The sequence below is a fragment of the Zootoca vivipara genome, chromosome 8, assembly GCF_965207765.1.
Source record: "Zootoca vivipara chromosome 8, rZooViv2.hap1.1, whole genome shotgun sequence".
Lineage (NCBI taxonomy): Eukaryota > Metazoa > Chordata > Lepidosauria > Squamata > Lacertidae > Zootoca > Zootoca vivipara.
Genome location: NC_142591.1, coordinates 77,368,984 through 77,388,361, shown reverse-complemented (window position 1 = coordinate 77,388,361; position 19,378 = coordinate 77,368,984). Strand labels below are relative to the sequence as shown.

At 45.4% G+C, this 19,378-nt stretch overlaps 1 protein-coding gene across 1 annotated transcript; it reads right to left on the bottom strand.

The window, feature by feature from the left end:
• Positions 1 to 15,303: 15,303 nt before the first annotated feature.
• Positions 15,304 to 18,528, bottom strand: LOC118089655 (claudin-34-like). Its single transcript, XM_088674992.1, has 2 exons — positions 18,244 to 18,528; positions 15,304 to 16,307 (listed from the first exon to the last, which is right to left on the bottom strand). Exon 2 carries the CDS (start codon positions 16,304 to 16,306, stop codon positions 15,317 to 15,319), a length of 990 nt encoding a protein of 329 aa, XP_088531118.1. The 5' UTR covers position 16,307; positions 18,244 to 18,528; the 3' UTR covers positions 15,304 to 15,316.
• Between the last annotated feature and the right edge of the window lie 850 nt (positions 18,529 to 19,378).

Here is a 19,378-nt window from a genome sequence, read left to right as displayed (position 1 = left end):
TCTTCGGCGATCAGCCTTCTTGATGGTCCAGCTCTCACTTCCATACATCACTACTGGGAAAACCATAGCTTTAACTATACGGACCTTTGTCGGCAAGGTGATGTCTCTGCTTTTTAAGATGCTGTCTAGGTTTGTCATTGCTTTTCTCCCATATAGTGGATGGCTATAAAGGGGGATTAGACAGATTCGTGTAGGGATAAAGGTTTTCAGTGGGTGTGAGAGTCATGATATGCTAGCTATGCTCTGCCGCCACGTGGCAGCAATGCTTCTGAATACTAGTTGCTGGAAGCCACAGAAGAGGCTGGACTAGTTGGGTCATGGGCCTGATCCTGCAGGAGCCTTTTTCTGTTCTTAATGCTTGCAGCAGGATGGGCAATGGGATATTTTTTAAAAAAAAATGAAACGAACTCTGATAAAAGAAGTTAAATATATTGTAAATATGTCACCTATTTTCCCCCCTTGAGCAATCTTGTGTATTACTCAGGAAGGGTTTTTTTGAGATTGTATCCAAAAGAGAACCAATATAATTCTGTCTCTGAAGCTAAACAGGATTGGTTTCATGAAAGACCAAACATGATGTGCTAGGGATATTATGTCGGGTGATGAGTTCTAGCCCAATCATCTGATATCTTAGATATCTGTGTAGAATTATTTCGTTTTGGGGGATATTCCATTCCATGAATCCCAGTTGTATGAAGGTTGTCCTGAACTGCCTTGTAACATTGTTAGGAGACCTGATTTCAGATAGTAGACCAACAATGAGAAGCATGAAACACCAGTCTTTTTCAGTTTGTTCTTGGACAGTGTTTCTTTTGATGTGCTGAACTGCTGGCAACTGCACATCGAGATATCTTCTAACACTGTTAGAAGAGGGTTTAGTATAACCTTTGTCAAACTGGTGCTCTCCAGGAGAGAAACCCAACACTGGGCTCTTGCTATTGTTCTATTACTTCAGCTTTCCAGGCGGAACCACTCCCCCCCTTTGCTATTTTGGGGGTTCTCCTGACACACCCTCAGAGCCCATTTGCAGGGTGCATGGGGCCAGGAGTGGGAGGGGAAGCCCCACTGGGCTAGTGAGACTTGCTGGTCTGGCTCCTGCTAGGGCAACTGTTTAGTTGGATCCAGAGCCAGATAATTTGGGCTGTGAATCCCATCAACCCTAGTCAATATGGTGGGAGTTGTAGTCCAAAACCACCCAGAGAAGGTTGGCTCAGTAGTGGATGGATTTCAGAATTGAGAGCAGGTTCTGGAGGTAATTTCATTGAGTGGATCAGAATCCACTTTGTTACTTGAGCAGCCAATTTGGAAAATGATCTCTACTGCCAAGTAAGGGCAAGTCGCAGAAAACATTGTTTGATTTGTGTAGAATTACACTTATTGTTGAATGTTGTAAAATGGAAAAATCAGAAATAAAATGTTTTTTTTAAAAAAAAAAGTAAGAGAAGTTCAAGTTGGCCCTGTCCCCTTTTTGATCCTCTTGGAATTTTATTTAAGCATTTTTACTGTACTCTCCTGCCAAGAAAGGCTCCCTTAATGTCAATAATGAGCAATATAATAGGGCAAGAACTACCTAAAACAGGTGTGGGGGAACCTCAGACATGGGGGCATAGCTGCCAAGTTATCCCTTTTTTACAGGGATTTTCCCTTATGCTGAATAGGCTTCCTCGCGAGAAAAGGGAAAACTTGGCAGCTATGCATGGGGGCCAAACACAGTCCTCCAGGCATCTCTCTCTCTCTGAACCCCAAGCCACACCCTCTTTTCCAGGCCACACCCTCTTTTCCCAAGCCACGCCCCTCCCTAACAATGCCTTGAGTTTTTTTGTCTGAGTAGATTGTGTCTTGGACCCCTGATAATGCTTCTAAGTTGTCTAGATGGAGAATAGGGGGTGCGTGTGAATGAGTCATAGCTGCCAAGTTATCCCTTTTTTAAAGGGATTTTCCCTTATGCTGAATAGGCTTCCTCGCGAGAAAAGGGAAAACTTGGCAGCTATGGAATGAGTTGGAACTAGCCTATGGTTCAAAGGTATTTATTGCTCTGTTCACTTTTGCCTCTGGGCCCACCCACCATCAGCATGTGGGCCAAGGAAAGAATGGGTTCCCCATACCAATCTAAAAGGCACCACACAAAAGGATAAATGGATGATGAGGGAAGAGGAAAACCATGCATTTCATACTTCTGCTGTAATTATTGCCAAATATTACCTGTAACAGCAATTACCTGTAACATCTGCCCTTGACTTTGGGAACAGCAGGAGTGGGGCAGGGGTGGGATCCTCAGTCAATGGGAAAAGAAGGGTTTAAGGCTTAGGAACATGCAGTTACTTAGAGGGGCCAGCTGGGTCTATAATGTATGTTCAATGGCCACACCTTAATCCCATTAGAAAAGCAAACTGAGATCTAGGCTCCTTGTAATGAAGGTGCAACTCGGAGGGGAAGCATTTGTTAAACACCCAGCAGTGAAAAAAGCACATCCTCATCCTGCCGATCAATGAACCAAGAGCTCCCAGGTATTGCCTTCTGAACAGCAGGTGCCAATCCTTCATGCATCTTTCAGTTCCAGCTCTTGCTCTAAAAGGCTTCTGCACTGAGTGCACTTAATTTAAATTCAAACCTCTCCAACTGGGCCCATTCGAAGGAAGCTCTTCAGAACATTCGGAAGCACCCAACTGCAAACATTCAGGGGGGTGTTTGCTAGTGAAGCAGGATTAAAGCCCATCTGTATGCAGCCTGAGTCTGCTTCACTTTGTGCTCCTGGTGAAAGTTAACATCTCTGGGTGTAAGGAGCGGCTTTGAGGCTCCTTGCTGCACAAACAGATTGATTTTGCAGAACCTGCCGAGGTTACTCTGCTGGAGAGAGAGAGCATCTCAGCAGAAAAGGGGGCATGCCTGCATGAATATTGGATCAATTCACTATTTTTTTATTCCCCCCCTCCTCCCTTGCTGTAGCTTCATCTTACCCAGAGACGGGAGAAGAAGATGCAAATTGTTCCAGCTTCAAGGATTGCCTTGCTGAGATCAGCGACTCGCAGGAAATTAAAATTTAAATGAGCCAGCCTCAGCATCTATCTACAATGAGCATCTCAAGGGGAGGTGGTGGTGAGGAAGGGACATTTCTCTAATGACACATCAGTTATAAAGGGGTATCATCTAGGCAAATAATGAACACTTAAGAGAAACACACTTGTCAGCTTGATCCATGGCCTTCTTAATGTGAAGTAGCCAATTGATCCCATTGGGCTTCACAGCAAGTAATATGCTTAAAATCCATACAGCCCGACATGGTTTGGGGTTCAGCAGAAGGGCTTCAGAATCTTCCAAATCAGACATTTGTTGTAGTTGTTTAGTCGTGTCCGACTCTTCGTGACCCCATGGACCATAGCACGCCAGGCACTCCTGTCTTGCACTGCCTCCCGCAGTTTGGTCAGACTCATGTTCGTAGCTTCGAGAACACTGTCCAACCACCTCGTCCTCTGTCGTCCCCTTCTCCTTGAGCCCTCAATCTTCCCCAACATCAGGGTCTTTTCCAGGGAGTCTTCACTTCTCATGAGGTGGCCAGAGTATTGGAGTCTCAGCTTCAGGATCTGTCCTTCCAGTGAGCACTCAGGGCTGATTTCCTTCAGAATGGATAGGTTTGATCTTCTTGCAGTCCATGGGACTCTCAAGAGTCTCCTCCAGCACCATAATTCAAAAGCATCAATTCTTCAGCGATCAGCCTTCTTTATGGTCCAGCTCTCACTTCCATACATCACTACTGGGAAAACCATAGCTTTAACTATACAGACCTTTGTCGGCAAGGTGATGTCTCTGCTTTTAAAGATGCTGTCAAGGTTTGTCATCACTTTTCTCCCAAGAAGCAGGCATCTTTTAATTTCGTAATTTCCCAACAGATGAAATATCAAACATTAAAAACTTTCCTAAACAGGGTTGCCTACAGATGTCTTCTTAAAGTCAGATAGTTGTTTATTTCCTTGACATCTGATGGGAGGGCATTCCACAGGGTGGGCGTCACCACCAAGAAGGCCCTCTGTCTGGTTCCCTGTAGCCTCACTTCTCACAGTGAGGGAACTGCCAAAAGGCCCTCGGCGCTGGACCTCAGTGTCCGGGCTGAACGATGGGGGTGGAGAGAGGAAACGCTCCTTCAGGTATACAAGGCCGAGGCCAACCTCTGCCAAAGATACATTGCTTAGTTTCAAAGGCTTAGTTTCCCTAGGACAGGCAAGGCAGAGTAGCAGCGGTAGCCCCACTGCTGAAGGGTGTTTGGATCTGGTGTAACTTTACACCGGCTTTACTTACACCGGATAGCTCCCTTGCACTGTTGAACGAGTGTTTGCTCACAAAACCTAGATTTCCTCCTGCCTTCCCCCACTTATAAATTCCATCACAGGCTTCTAGTTGGGCATTTTTCCCAGGTGCAGACCAGTGAATCAATGCAAGCTGTTCTTTTGGCAGGCAGCCTGTTCCCAGATTTTTGTTAAAAATTTGGAGTGGGAAGGAAAAGAAGAACAAGCTTCAGCAACTTTTCTTCGGGCTCCAAATCTGCACGCACCTTTCCTTGTTTTGCACCTTTTCTTGCTCACTCGCTGGGAGATGTGGAGCAGAAGAGAGAGCTTTAGGAACAACATCAAAAATGACTTTTCCTTTCCTTTATTTATTACATTTATATACTGAAGATCTCAGGATGGTTCACAGCATAAAAATACAAAACAGAAACACAGAATACATAATTTAAAAAAGAACAAAACCATAACAACCCCCCAAAAAACTCACATATGTTTAAAAGGACATAGAATGTTAATCAACCCATGGCCTGGTTGAAGAGGAACGTTTTTGCCAGGCACCTAAAGATGTATAATGAAGGCGCCAGGTGAGCCTCCCTGGGGAGAGCATTCCACAAATGGGGAGCCACCGCAGAAAAGGCCTGCTCTTGTGTTGTACCCTCTGGACCTCTCATGGTGGAGGCACATGAAGAAGGACCTCAGATGATGATCACAGGGTCTGGGCTGGTTGACACAGTGAGTCCTGTACTACGTTGAGTACATAGCTTGTTCATTGCCAGGGCCGGCCCTAACATCAGACAGAGAGAGGCAAATGCTTCAGGCATAAAAAAATGCATAAAAATATGTTTAATTAGGAGAAATTCACTCTAACATGGTTTCACAAAAGAAAAGTGTTTTTTTTTTTGCAGATTGCAGCAGAAATGTGGAGTTAATAGTGGGTTTAAGAGTGGAAAATGTGTAAACGTAAAGAACTGAACTGGACATTTTTGTCCACCACCAATTTCAGTGTAGGCAAACTGTGAGGCCGACCTTTAAGAGGTGCGATTGACCCTTTAGAAGATCAATGGCAGATGGTGAAACTGAGTTGCTTAATGTTAAAACCGGGATGATGTAACCAGGGCAACAACAATTTTTTTAAAAGCCATATCCTATCTATCATTCCCTGCCAGACACATTGCTCAGGGCGTCTACAACATAACTCTGCTATTTTAACTTTTCACCTTTGTTCTGGCTAAATGGGTTGAGAGAGAGGAAGGGTGAAAAAAGCAAAGAACGATGATGGAGAAGGAGCACTTAGCTTGATTAACGTTTGTTGGCTCGGATCACCTACGCTGTGAAAACGGGCAGGGTGAAGAAGATGGAGACCTGCACAAATGTTTGCCTTTGGCTGCTTACCAAGCTGCATTTTTTATTTTTAAAACACAGTGGCAAAGCAGCTGCAATGCATGCAGATGGTCCCAGATTCAATTCCTGGCATTTTCTGGTGCCCTACTGGAGAAGATCCTAGATCCTTCCCTGGAAACCTGGAGAGCTTCTGCCAGTAAATGCAGGGAAAGCAGAGCTAGATGCACCAATGGACTGACTCCGTGTAAGGCAGATTCCTATGTCCCTACAGAGCTGGGAAAGCCTGTGATTCAGCTAGATCAGCTTTTCCCAACCTGGTGCCCTCCAGGTGGACTGCAGCTCTCATGAATCTCAGCCCCGCCAATTCAGTGAATCTATGGCCATAACACTCGGGTTGGACTAAGTGAGTTTTGGGGGTACTCTTCCAGCCCTGTACCTTTGGTTGTAAAAAAAAAGAGGCTACTAAAGAGGTTGGGTTGGATGGTCAATTTATCCCTGAGGAACCCCTTCTGTTGATAGAACAGGCAGTCATATTGTGGGATGTACAGTCAAGTGCAACATTCCTGATTTCCCTAGAGTGGGAACAGGCAGGGGGACATCCAGTCAGTGTAACTTCCTTTTCCACTGGTCTGGAGCATCCTCCCCCTGCATGTGACCTTGGAGATGGGCATGGCTCTGGCTGACTCCATAAAAGAGCCGAGTCACGCAGCCATTTTCTCAGTCTCTTGTCCAGTTTAGTTTTGTCTTTCTGTTGTTGCTGATCTCTTGCTGCCATGCTGCTCTTCTGAAGCCATTTTGTTATCTAATGTAATTTTGCTGTCTGCTGGCTCTCAGCCAGCAGCACATGAGTTCAGTCTCCATGTGAGATTAACTCACACTCTGTTTATTATATAACTACTAAGAAAAGCATGCCTTTCGTGGATCATATTGTGAACTAAAATGCAAGTAAACCTTTTGTTACTTTACTCAGAAAGACTCTCGTGTCTTTATTCTTTTAAGAGAGATTAAAGGGGACACCAGGAATAAACTTAATAGGAGATTCAAAATGAATCTGCAAACTGCTATATTGAGGATAATTTGCTCTGCTACATCACTCACTAGCGTGAGTGAAGGAAGGATAATATTTATTCAATATATCCTTTCCTACACTCCTTAACATTCACACACATATAATAAATGGTCAAGTACAGGTGATATGTTGCCCAAGATAGTAAGTAGATGGAGATCTTTCAGGAAGTGCATGTGCCTTATGTTCTTTCCCCCGTCATGAACTGGCAGGATTTCAGGGAGAAGGAAGAGGATCCTGGCAAGAGGTGCAGCTGGGAGTGGGTCACAAGGAGTGGGTCACTGGGGAAGGAGAGGTTCTTGTAGACGATACTCATGGATGATGAGGGGGCAGGGGCTAGTGCACAGGAAGCCGAGCAACAGGACCCCTTGCCAGAGTGTCCCCCATCCCCACAAACATGGCAGGTCCCAAGACATAGGGAACAGCAAGCGGGGCACGCCAGGGTCTGCAGCCTGGTTCACTAGCTGGCCAGGTGGAGGAGGAGGCATATGATACCTCAGCTGGGGCAAGAAGAAAGCAGAGCTGAAGTACTATGTCTGCTCAACTGCCCATGTTGAGGGACCTCACCTGGGATTCTCTTTGGACCTTCATGGGTTTCTACTTTGACTCTGGACCAGGCTTCCTCAACCTCGGCCCTCCAGGTGTTTTGAGACTACAATTCCCATCATCCCTGACCACTGGTCCTGCTAGCTAGGGATCATGGGAGCTGTAGGCCAAAAACATCTGGAGGGCCGAGGTTGAGGAAGCCTGTTCTGGACTGTGTCCTGACTGCTGAATTCCTATCTTGGCTTACTTGGACTGCGTTTCCTGATCTTTGGACTTGGCTTGCATGGATTGGCTTTTGGACTTGGAACTTCGTCTTCCCCTGGGCAGAAGAGATAACATCATACTGTTTGTTGCTGACATGCATCTTCAGCACCTTTGGGGGCAAAGCCAAACCATTGCATTAACAGCACCAAAGTGACCTCCCCAAGGCACAAGCTTGGGCAGTGTGCATGGAGATCCTGGGTCATCCAGACGACAAGAGCCCCCTCTCGACCTCGCTGATGTGCTCCAAAGGAAAGATGAGCAATATGTTCGGCACCAGCTTGGCTGCAGAAGTTGCCAGAAGGAGGCGTACAAGGCACCATCCAACCATCTTAGTGACTCCATTCCAGATTTGTGTAGGGTTTACTGAGTTATTTTCCCCATTTCTGTTGTGGGATCCTCTGCTCACAGGTGATAATCCTGGATGCGTTGGCTTGCTCCTGCATAACCAGTTCTTGAATATATAGTGCTTCAACAATTCTGCGGTCTCTACAGTGTCTCAGACTGCTTGCCAGGAGCATATTGCAAGTGCAGCTTGCATACTTCCGCAGCCTGAAAGATGGAATCTTAAAGTGGTGCCGCATTCTGTAAACCGTGCCACTCGGAAGCCCATCAGAAACACTCTGCATTTGTAAATAACGGAAACATTTGTACATTTACATTCTGGCGTTGCCTTTTAGCCTCTTCAAACTCTTGAAGATAGCTTCCTCTATATAGAACTGGGGAGGCCCTGCAGTGTAGAAAAAGGAGGTGGCAAGGTAATTAGGAATATAGCCAGATTCTCAGCAAGGAAAGGGTGGTGGAGAAGACTTTGGATTTCAATAAAGCTTCCTTCCAAGTAAATGTGTTTGCAATTGCAGTCTAATCAGCGGAGGGCTTGTGTAATCAAGTTTTCTGCATGCAGCCAAATACAGATGCTCCAAGGAGGAGGTTTGCCATTTTCTCGTCCCTGCCCCAAGTAAAATACCAGAGTCGTTTGCATTTTTCAGGAGCGGTTGTGCTTTGTGGCCGAAGGCTTCCTTCCAGCCCCACTGAGTTCTTGCTTTATAGCAATTGTGCTGCACTTGTGGAGACCGTCAAGATGATGGAGGGGGAGCAGGAAGGAACGGAGAGGGGGTGAACTTTTGGCTAATGTTGATGATGATACCACCCCCACCCCCTGGAAGGATGGTGAGAGGGCTGGCTCCTTTTCCCAACCTCTCTGGATCAGTTTGAGAAAGGAACCGTTTACCCTGGTGGGTGAGGACAAACTGGTTCATTTCCAAGCCACTGTGATGAGACACCAGGGGGTGAAATTTGCCCTTCATCTTGCCTTTTGGGAATGCTGTCTGCCGAGTCCATGCATTTTTGTGCACATAACTCGGTTGGAGAACTGCACTGCAAAATTGGGGGAAATGTGAATTTTGAAGGATGACTGCATTTTACTCCATGTGTTGTTTCAGGAAGCACAGCATAGGTAGATTTGCCTATATGAGCCCCAAATCACTACATTCACTGTATACTAATCTCTTCCTCGTGCAAGTAGAGAATCATAGAATTGTAGAGTTCAAAGGGACCCTGAAGGTCATAAAATCATAGAATCACAGAATTGCAGAGTTGGAAGGGACCCCAGGCGTCATCCAGCCTGCAACGCAAGAAACTCGGCTAAAGCATCCATAACAGATGACCATCCAACCTCCGCTTAAAAACCTTAGAAACCTCCCAAGGGAGTCTGTTCCACTGTCAAACAGTTCCTACTGTCAGAAAGTTCTTCCTGATATTTCGTCAGAATCTCCATTCTTGTAACGTGAAGCCATTGGTTTGAGTCCTACCCTTGAGAGCAGGAGAAAACAAGCTTGCTCCCTCATCCATGGGACAGCCCTTGAGATATTTTAAGATGGCTATCATACCTCCTCAGTGTTTCCTCTTTTCCAAACTAAGCGTACCTATCTCCCTCAACCATTCCTCATATGGCTTGGTGGCCCTCCTCTGCACACGTTCCAGTTTGTCGATATCCTTCTTAAATTGTGGTGCCCAGAACTGGATACAGTATTCTAAGTGTGGTCTGACTAAGGCAGAATACAGTGAGACTATTACTTCCCTTGATCTGGACACTATACTTCTCTTGATGCAGCCTAGAATATTTGGGGTGAGGATGGGGTTGTTGCACTATAGAGCAAGAGTGCCTTTTCAGGTGCCATATATGTGATAACTTTGGGAAGTGTCGCAGAGCAACTAATAAAATGGTCTGGTATAAATCTATCACTAAAAAAAATGGTAAAGTTAAAGGACCCCTGGACGGTTAAGTCCAGTCAAAGGCGACTATGGGGTTGCTGCACTCATCTCGATTTTCAGGCCAAGGGAGATGGCATTTGTTCACAGACTGCTTTCCAGATCATGTGGTCAGCAGGACTAAATCACTTCTGGCACAATGGAACACTGTGACGGAAACCAGAGCGCATGGAAACGCCGTTTACCTTCCCGCTGCAGCGATACCTATTTAGCTACCTGCACTGGCAAGCTTTCGAACTGCTAGGTTGGCAGGAGCTGGGACTGAGCAATGGGAGCTCACTCCGTCGCATGGATTCGAACTGCCGACCTTCCGATGGCATGCCCAAGAGGCTCAGTGGTTTAGACCACAGTGCCACCCGCATCCCTACCACTAATGGACCACTAATAATTGCATCTGTCCCATGTTGCAGAATATACCCCCCCCCCACACACACACACACAAAACAAAAAACACCAGTCAGAATGCACCCAATGTTAAAGGTTTTAATGACCAAAGTGAACTAAACAAATCACACCATGGGGTTGTTCTTGAATACCAATTGATGGGAACTGCAGAAGGAGAGAGTGCTCTTCCCCTCAGATCCTGTTTGTTGGTTTCCCACGGGTTTCACCATAAGAACAGGATGCTGTACTAGATGGGTCATTGGCCCAATCCTGCAGGGTTCCTCTAAATGTCCTTATGCTCCTCACCTTGGGACCTCTCCGTTTCTAATCTTGCTCTTTGTATATAATTTTTATTAAATTTTCTATTTTACAATTTAAAATACTCATTGTCCATCCTTACGATATCAGTGGCTTCCCTTCTTCTCTTTCCATGGTTCATTTTGCATATCCTAAATCCCTGCATACTTTACAAAAACTATACCAATCAGTATTCCATTATCATCCATCAAAACTTGTTTACACTGTTGAATTCATCTTAATGCTGCCAGAGTTTTCAGCTGTACACAATTATTTCCCATATTTTCAATAAACGTTTTCCAGTCTTCTCCAAACACATGTTCTTCTTGTTCTCTTATTCTATATGTTAAGGCTGCGAATTGCGCCTGTTCTGTCAACTTAATTTGCCATTCTTCTTTGGTTGGGACCTCGCTCATTTTCTATTTGGGGCCTAATGAAACACGGGCCGCAATAGTGGCATACACAAATAACCATTTTTGACACCTGGGAATTACAGTCTGAATTATCCCCAACAGAAAGGACTCTGAGGCTTTTTTGGGGGGGGGAGTACATTTAAACATTTTTTTTCAATTCATTATGGATCATTTCCCAATACTCTTTTACCCATTTAAAGGTAAAGGGACCCCTGACCATTAGGTCCAGTCGTGACCGACTTTGGGGTTGCGGCGCTCATCTTGCTCTATTGGCCGAGGGAGCCGGCGTACAGCTTCCGGGTCATGTGGCCAGCATGACAAAGCCGCTTCTGGAGAACCAGAGCAGCACACGGAAACGCCGTTTACCTTCCTGCTGTAGCGGTTCCTATTTATCTACTTGCACTTTGACATGCTTTCAGACTGCTAGGTGGGCAGGAGCTGGGACCGAGCAACAGGAGCTCACCCTGTCGCAGGGATTCGAACCGCCGACCTTCTGATTGGCAAGCCCTAGGCTCAGTGGTTTAACCCACAGTACCACCTGCATCCCTTTTACAAATCCTCTAATCTTGCTCCCTTTTACAAGTCCTTGTGTCCCTTTTACAAGTCCTCTAATCTTGCTCTTCTGCTTCCTAAGAGTATCCTGCTCTGACCTTCATTATCTGGCTAGTGCTTTGTTCCTGGCTCAATAGCACTGTCCTAGGCATGTTCAGCCAGAAATAAAGGATCTTACTCTCAGCAGACCTCTGCACATTTGGGCTACAGCAGCTGCAGTCCTAACATGCACTTATCTGGGAGGGAGCCTAGTTGAACGCAATGGCATTTGCTTCTTGGAAAACACACATAGGCTGGCATTGCGACTTGCTTGCTTCTTTGGCAGAGGCTTTTGTCTTCTTAATCCCAGCTGCCAATTTTGTCTTACTCACTTCTGGATTTTTTATTTTTATTTGCTTTCCTGCTTTGGACCGTATGGAGTTTATTAGTTGGCTTAAAAAAAAAGATTACATAAAACAGAGATGGGGAACCTTTCGCTCTCCAGATGTTGCTTTGCCACAACTCCCATCATTCCTGATCGTTGGCCGCGCTGGTTGGGGCTGATGAGAGCGGCCATCCAACAAGGTCTAAGGCAGTGGTTTCCAAAGTGGGTGGGGTGGTGGGTTTGCTTAAGGGGGCACTGGAGATGGCAATTTAAAACTTCTGCTAAATGACTTCAAACTCAGACACTGGGAAACTGGAATCACTTCATCCAGCCTATTCATTGCATTAAGAATTTTGTGTACACGTTAACTAAATGTGTTATCTAAGACTCTTGCTAAATAAGTTATCGGGCTTTGAAAAGCTGGTGCCGCTGAATCAAGTTGATCCACTTTGCTGAATTAATGTAACTAAATAGTTTAAATTGGATTTTGAATGAATGTGCAATTAATTGTTATTGTTTTGAATTTGTTGTGTTGAATTTGAATGTGTTGTTATCTTCCTTAGTGGGCTGTGCAAACCACTGTTTTGAATAATGCTTTTTATAGGGTAGGGGGGGCACTGGGATGAATTTTTTGGAACCAAGGGGGTGGCACCCCGATGTCAGGAGTGAGCCAGCTGTAAATCACACCATGTAAATTGGAGTCAACTCTTTATTAGCAAAAACATCATCTGCACAGACTTGGTGGGCATTGCTTGGGTTTTCCCAAGCAATCAGAGACTGCACCTGCATGCAGCCAACCTCTTCTCCACCCTTTTCATGCCTCTTCCTGTTCTAGGAGACTAGCAGGGAGGAGAACTTGATGCAAAAGGAGGGAGAGACACCTGTGTTTTTTCACCAGCCTGAATCATCTCTGCCTCTTGGCCTCCCTCCTTTCCTGTGTCAGCTTCTGCCTCTGATTCTGGACTTGTCTCTGCCACAGACTCTCCCAGCTCACTAATCTGTGTTACCTCTTCATCTCCCAACACCTCCTTTTCCCAGTCTCCTCCTCCTCCACTCATTGTTGTCTCACCACCACTTCCCTGGCTCTGAGCCATCTTCCCTTGGGGGTTCCCCAGCTGGTTCCGCCCTTCATTCCTCTGCATCCAACTGGTCCACAACAACCAAAAAGGTTTTGGCAACATCGATCTAGAGAGCTCCTGTTTCCCTACATGTAACTTAAAAGATTGGTCTATTAATGATTATCCATCATATCTGGCAATTGATACTCCATATTAAGGGGAAATGGGATGCAGGTGGCACTGTGGGTTCAACCACAGAGCCTAGGGCTTGCCAATCAGAAGGTCAGTGGTTCGAATCCCCACGATGGGGTGAGCTCCCGTTGCTGGATCCCTGCTCGTGTCAACCTAGCAGTTCGAAAGCACCTCAGAGTGCAAGTAGATAAATAGGTGCTGCTACAGCGGGAAGGTAAACAGTGTTTCTGTGCACTGCTCTGGTTCGCCAGAAGCGGCTTTGTCATGCTGGCCACATGACCTGGAAGCTGTACGCCGGCTCCCTCGGCCAATAGAGCGAGATGAGCACCGCAACCCCAGAGTCGGTCATGACTGGACCTAATGGTCAGGGGCCCCTTTACATTTACATATTAAGGGGAAATATACCTCAGGTAACCAGATGATGGAAACAAACCCATAAGGGCTTTAATCCTGGATTCAAGTCTAATATTCTATCCACTACCTTTCTCTTCTGTTGTCTTGCTTCCCGTTTAGAGTCTGATCCTATTTTGCAATGAGTCCAATGAACTATAACTAGCAAGTGAGAAATGATCTCATCCAATGATGTCATTGGGGAGAATGGATCGCTGCCAATGTTCCAGTTAATAGCCATTTTTAAAAAAAAAAAAATGAATGAAAAGGGGGCATAGAACCAAGTACTTTAGGAACAGATGAGGTTAGTTGAAGTCTCATCTAAATTTATGTCTGTTTACGAGGGATGGATGAGATGATTAGCTGGAAGGAAAATTACTTTGTAGGTTGATGTTAGGTAAGTCTAAATAATTAGAATTCCCCTTGTAGGTGCCAGAAATAGAGATACTAAAATATAAGCGTCAAATAATAATAAAAAAGATCTGCATGATGCTGCCGCTCAGGATGGTGCTCAGGAATTCCTCAGAAGCTGCCCAAGAATCTCCAATCCTTGAGCAACTGCACCAAGAACACAATCTTGTGTAGGTAGGGCTGCCATACGTCCAGATTTTCCCACACATACCCAGAAATCGGGCAGCATTTTAGTGTCTGCACAGATTTTCACGGAATCAGCAAAATGTCCAGGAAAACCCAGATGTATGGCAAGGGGGGGGGGTATGATTTTTTTAAAAAAATAAAAAGCCCCAAAATGGGGTTGTTGTTTTTTTGGTCTGGATTTTCACTTTGGGGAATATGGCAACCCTAAGTGTAGGTGAAGTTAATGAGGCTTTCAAGTTCGTTTTCTAACAGAGTAGCATAGAGGAGGAAGTCAACAAATGAGTAAGACAGCCCAGCAGAGGCTGGGTACATCTTTCCTTTTCTTTGGTGAGGTTTATACTTCACACCAGCAGTTCAAATGGGTACACTTCCATTTGTGTGTGTGATGAAACAACACAGCTGCCTGCATTTCTGGGCAGCTCTCGAGGATGTGACTGTGGGGGAAGAGATGGTGATCTCCTGTACTCGAAAATTTACCACTATATCTGGATAACTGAGGGCGGTAGAGTTGAGGCAGCAAAGATCACATGCACAGCTATTACCCAGAGCTGCTGTCGAGACTCTGATGCTCAAGCGTTGTTTTCTCTGCATCTCTTTTTTTTCTCCATTCATTACAGAAACATCTCTTAGACCTGCTCTGAGTTCCCTCCTGCGACGTGGTCATAAAGCTGTAGCTTGGAGCTCTAATGTGGCAGAAGCAGCCTCCAGCGGGAGAGCAAAGAACTTGTGCTAGAGAATATTCAGAGACTTGTACATCATTTAAACTGGAGAGGGGGGAAAATACCCATCTCTCTATCTTTTGCCTGGAAAACTGATCCATTGCAATTTTTGCACAAGTGCCGATTACAGATATTTTGGACCAGAACTCCCATCATCTGCAGACAGCAGAGAATACTGGGCTAGGATTTTAAATAGTTTGAACTGGTATAACAGGCATGTCCAACAGGTAGATCGTGATCTACTGGTAGATCACTGGACGTCTGTGGTAGATCACTGGCTCCCCCCAAAGAAGCTCAGCAACTTTGGCTCCCCTAAAAAAGCTCTACATGTTTGCCCTGAATCCCCCAAAACAGGGCTTTCCTTCCTAAAAAAAAGCTCAACCTCAACCTGAACCCCCCAAAAGGGGGTAGATCACTACCAGTTTTTAACTCTGTGAGTAGATCTCTTGGAAGTTGGCAACCCCTGTCCTATAACATTAAAAGATTATATCCTATAGCATTAAAAGGAATAAAAATCCCAAATTTGTCTATTTATTCAAGGTACTACCAATAAACACTCCTCCAGGGAAATGAAAGAGATGTTTATTATTCCCTGTTGCAGGGAATCACATGTATAATGTTATGTTTTGGGACTTCAGGTGGGCTTAGATGTCCTTCAGGTGACCTTTGGGATTCATGGCTTTCCTCTGTATCCACTGAGGAGGATTCCTCTTGAATTACAATATTTTCTACATCGCTTTCCTCCATCACTGCGCATGTTTCCTCTCGAATTACCAGATCCAACAGAGAACCACACTTCGAACAAGTAGTTAGACTCTCGGTTTTTACCGCACTTCCTGGGGTAATCACCATTACAGTTTCTATTTCACGTGTCTCTATTGCGGGGGACTTGACGCAAAATCTCTCAATCCCAACAAATGCTGCACTCAGCAGCTGGAAACCCGCAGCGATATAGCCTAGGTAAATAGAAGCTCCTATATGCTGCTCGCTGGGAATTGGAGGCAATTCAAATTCATCTGGGAAGTTGATTTCCCCATTTTGCAAGACAGCAGACATGTTCCATATCACAGAAATCAGGACAAGTATCCCTGCAAATAAGTTCAGGAAAGCTCCAATCCTAAAAAAGGTTAACACAAAATCCTTATGTTTTCTGGGCTCAAAAACATTGTACAAGGCAAATGATGTTAACACTAGGGCCGCTGAATTCATAATGGAAGCTAATGCCATTAAATCCTGAGCAATAAAAATTTCCCTTGGGAGGCTTGGATATTTCTCATGGAGCACTTCACAATGCCAAAAAGAGTTGCCATCGTTAGAAGGGTCTCTCCAAAAACAGACAGCCCAGATTCCAATCCAGACGTTTCCAGAGGCGATTCCATCAATGTTTTCTACACGCCACACTCTCCAGTTCACACCGGCTGTTGTTGCAATGCACATCATCCAGCCCAAAATCCCCGTCAAGAACGCACATAACTGGAGGCGAGAAACTAAGCTCAGCCACCTCACCAACAGAGAGCCTTTTCTCAACCGCAGGCGGGGTTTGGAGAGAAGACTCAGGGAGACATTGGCAGGCATCCTGGAAACAAAAGAGAAGACAACATGCAATGAGAGAGGGAATAACAAGCATGTCTAGTCATTGAAGGACATCCTCCCTCCTGCATTCTTCCTTCCATGGTCAGAAAGAAGCAGCAAAAGAAAGAGTTCCCCTGCTCCCTCCCACCCCCTGGTTAGGTATAGACATCTGATCCAGAGATGCCGACACGCATACTTCCTTTCAACACACTGCTACTGATTTAATATACTGTTGCATCGTTCCTGTGAAAATGGCCATTACCTCAGCAACTTGTTGTGGATGGGAATCTGCTCATCATTTCGCTGTTTTGCTATCTGCTACTGCAGCTATCCTTTTCCACAGAGCATAAACACACCTGATGGCATAGTGAGGAATGTTTAATCCATAAACTTACGTGAAATGCGTTCTTCAGCTAGAGTCTAGTGTGCCAGGAATAGACCAGTATTCGCTAGGTGCTCCTGAGCCTCAAGTAGATTGAGCTGCTGGACGCTGAGCTGACTTTCACCTGAGCAGCCGGCCACAGCAGCAACTGCTCTGCAGAATTCTTAGGTCAGTTAGGGCAGTTAGAATCCTGACAACAATTCAAATCAGAACTCCAGGGTACTGGTCATTTGGACCATCTGGAAAGTGGAAAATGGGAGGGAACTCAGTTCCCTTCTTTCCTAATGCAGAGTGTCTTTTCCAGGACACTCTGCAGTTAAAACACGTTCTTCCTGAAGTCAGATTCAGAGCAGTTCCAATAGTAAAAATGGTGATAGGTGTATCTCAGTACAGATTTGTTTGATGGTCCTGAATGCATTTCATAAAGGATCGCCATTTACAAGAGAGGCTAATAGAATTAGGCCTTGAACAATAAGAATTTCCTTGGCAAAATTATTGAAGACTCCTTACAAACCTATCATTCTTCTTCCCCATCACATCTTGTTTGGACATTATAGTTAGGGAGAAGATCTTTGCTCTTTTCCTTTGCACTGCGACCACATGAAATTTTGTGCCATGGGACCCCATCACTCACACCAATACAGGCAACGCCATTTTCAGAACCAAGGTGTCCATGATTTAAAATCGTTTTCTAAGACACTTCAATCAAAATATTTGTGTCGCTTTCTTTCTGTTCCTTTCTGTGTTGATGCTCCGAATGTGAGCTGCTCAGCTGCATGCAGTTTCCACTGCAGTGTGTGTGTTTGTGTGTGTTTGTGTGTGTGATTAACATTCGGCAAAGCAATGGGCCTAAATCAGGGGTCCCCAAACTAAGGCCCGGGGTCCGGATGCGGCCTTCTAAATCTGGCCCGCGGACGGTCCAGGAATCAGCATGTTTTTACATGAGTAGAATGTGTCCTCTCTGGGTTATTTGTGGGGCCTGCCTGGTGTTTTTACATGAGTAGAATGTGTCCTTTTATTTAAAATGCATCTCTGGGTTATTTGTGGAGCTTAGTAATTTGTTCATCTTTTTTTTAAGAATATAGTCCGGCCCCCCACAAGGTCTGAGGGACAGTGGACCGGCCCCCTGCTGAAAAAGTTTGCTGACCCCTGGCCTGAATCCAACTATTCCGCCTGAAATAACTTTGGGATCCAGCTTTGAAAAGTGGAAAGCAGATATAAAATTCAGAGGAATTAAAAGCTGTTGTCTTTTTGACTATTTTAAACATCTTAGAACATACACAAATGCTAATGTTTGAAAGAAGGCAGCAAATGGAGCATTGGGGCCATCCATTCATCTCAGGAGTTGTGACCATTGATAAGGTGAAGCACTCTCACATCCACATGGCAATCTGCAGTGCTTTTTTCCATTGCTCATATACGCAACTCCAGTTCTCTATCTGCATGACATCATCCACACCCAAATGCTCTCCCATTCTGTTTCCCCCACTTAATCAGGATACATCATCTCCATTGAAAACTCGGCTCAAGGACAGCCATCCAATAGAAAAGTGCTAACCGTCTTCATGCAGATACAATTCTGTGCAGGGGTTTTGCCAACAAGTTCTTCCAGAGTGTGGGGATGTTTTCAGGGGCTGTTTGCTTTTCCCTGCTCCCTGTTTCATCCTCACCTGAGGAGATCTTGGCCACTCCTCCTTCTCCAGGTCTGGTTCACTGGGAAAATAAGAGAGAGGAGGTTTCATGCAAGTCAAGGTGTGCAATGGATCTTCAGGGCATTTGGAAGGAAGAAAAGGTTCAGGAACAAGCGATGCAGCAGCCCCCAAAGTGTAAAAACACATTTGAACATATCGCTCATGAGATTTCCCCCCCCCCTTTATGGATAAGATAAAACCCTCCCCTAAGGTTTTATCTCACAATGGTTTTATCTTACTTGTAGATTTTTAATTTTAAACATGAATTTTAACATTGTATTAATCTGCATTTTAATTGAATTGTTTCTTTTATGCTTGCGTATACTGCCTTATACAGTACCAGACCATTTTTGAGAAATTGCTACAGGTGCCAGTCCACCCACTGGCTACCAATGAGGACATAGCAAAACACAATAGCAATATGCTTTTAAAAAGAATAGATTTGAATGCCAGCTCACTCATTCCATGCACCCACCGACGACCTCCTGCCCCTGGAGAACTGGAGGGCCCTTGTGGGGCTCGGGGTACTGCAGGAGGTAGTCTGGAGGAGATGCTACTTTCTGGGCGTCGACAGGGACCTTGACAGCTTGGTTGAGAGAGGTAAGGCGGCGAGGCGGGTCGCCCCCAGCTTGTGCCCTCCCCACTTTCCTCGCCTGCTGATGGAGTGCCCCCCATCACAGATACGGCCCCCATCACAGCATCACCGTGCACAACCCCCTTATCATTTCTTCACTGGGTTCCCTTGTCTCTGGCACACACCTTCTTTCTCCCCCAAGCCACAGCCGTCCTTTAGCCCTGTCATCCCTGAAACTTCATCTGTGCCCCTTTATAAGTGCAGAGTTAATACACCAATATCCTCTCCTTGCTGTTGATTTTGGGCACCCCTTCGCTCCCCCAGTTTGGAGGAACCAAGCGTGTTCCTGAGCATACGCACCAACACTTGGTTTTGCACACAGCCCTAGTAACACCTCTAGGCAAAGTCACTTATTGGGTGCACAACAT

Coding starts and splice junctions, on each gene's coding strand:
- LOC118089655 (XM_088674992.1), bottom strand. CDS start 16,306: ATGCCTGCCAATGTCTCCCTGAGTCTTCTCTCCAAACCCCGCCTGCGG.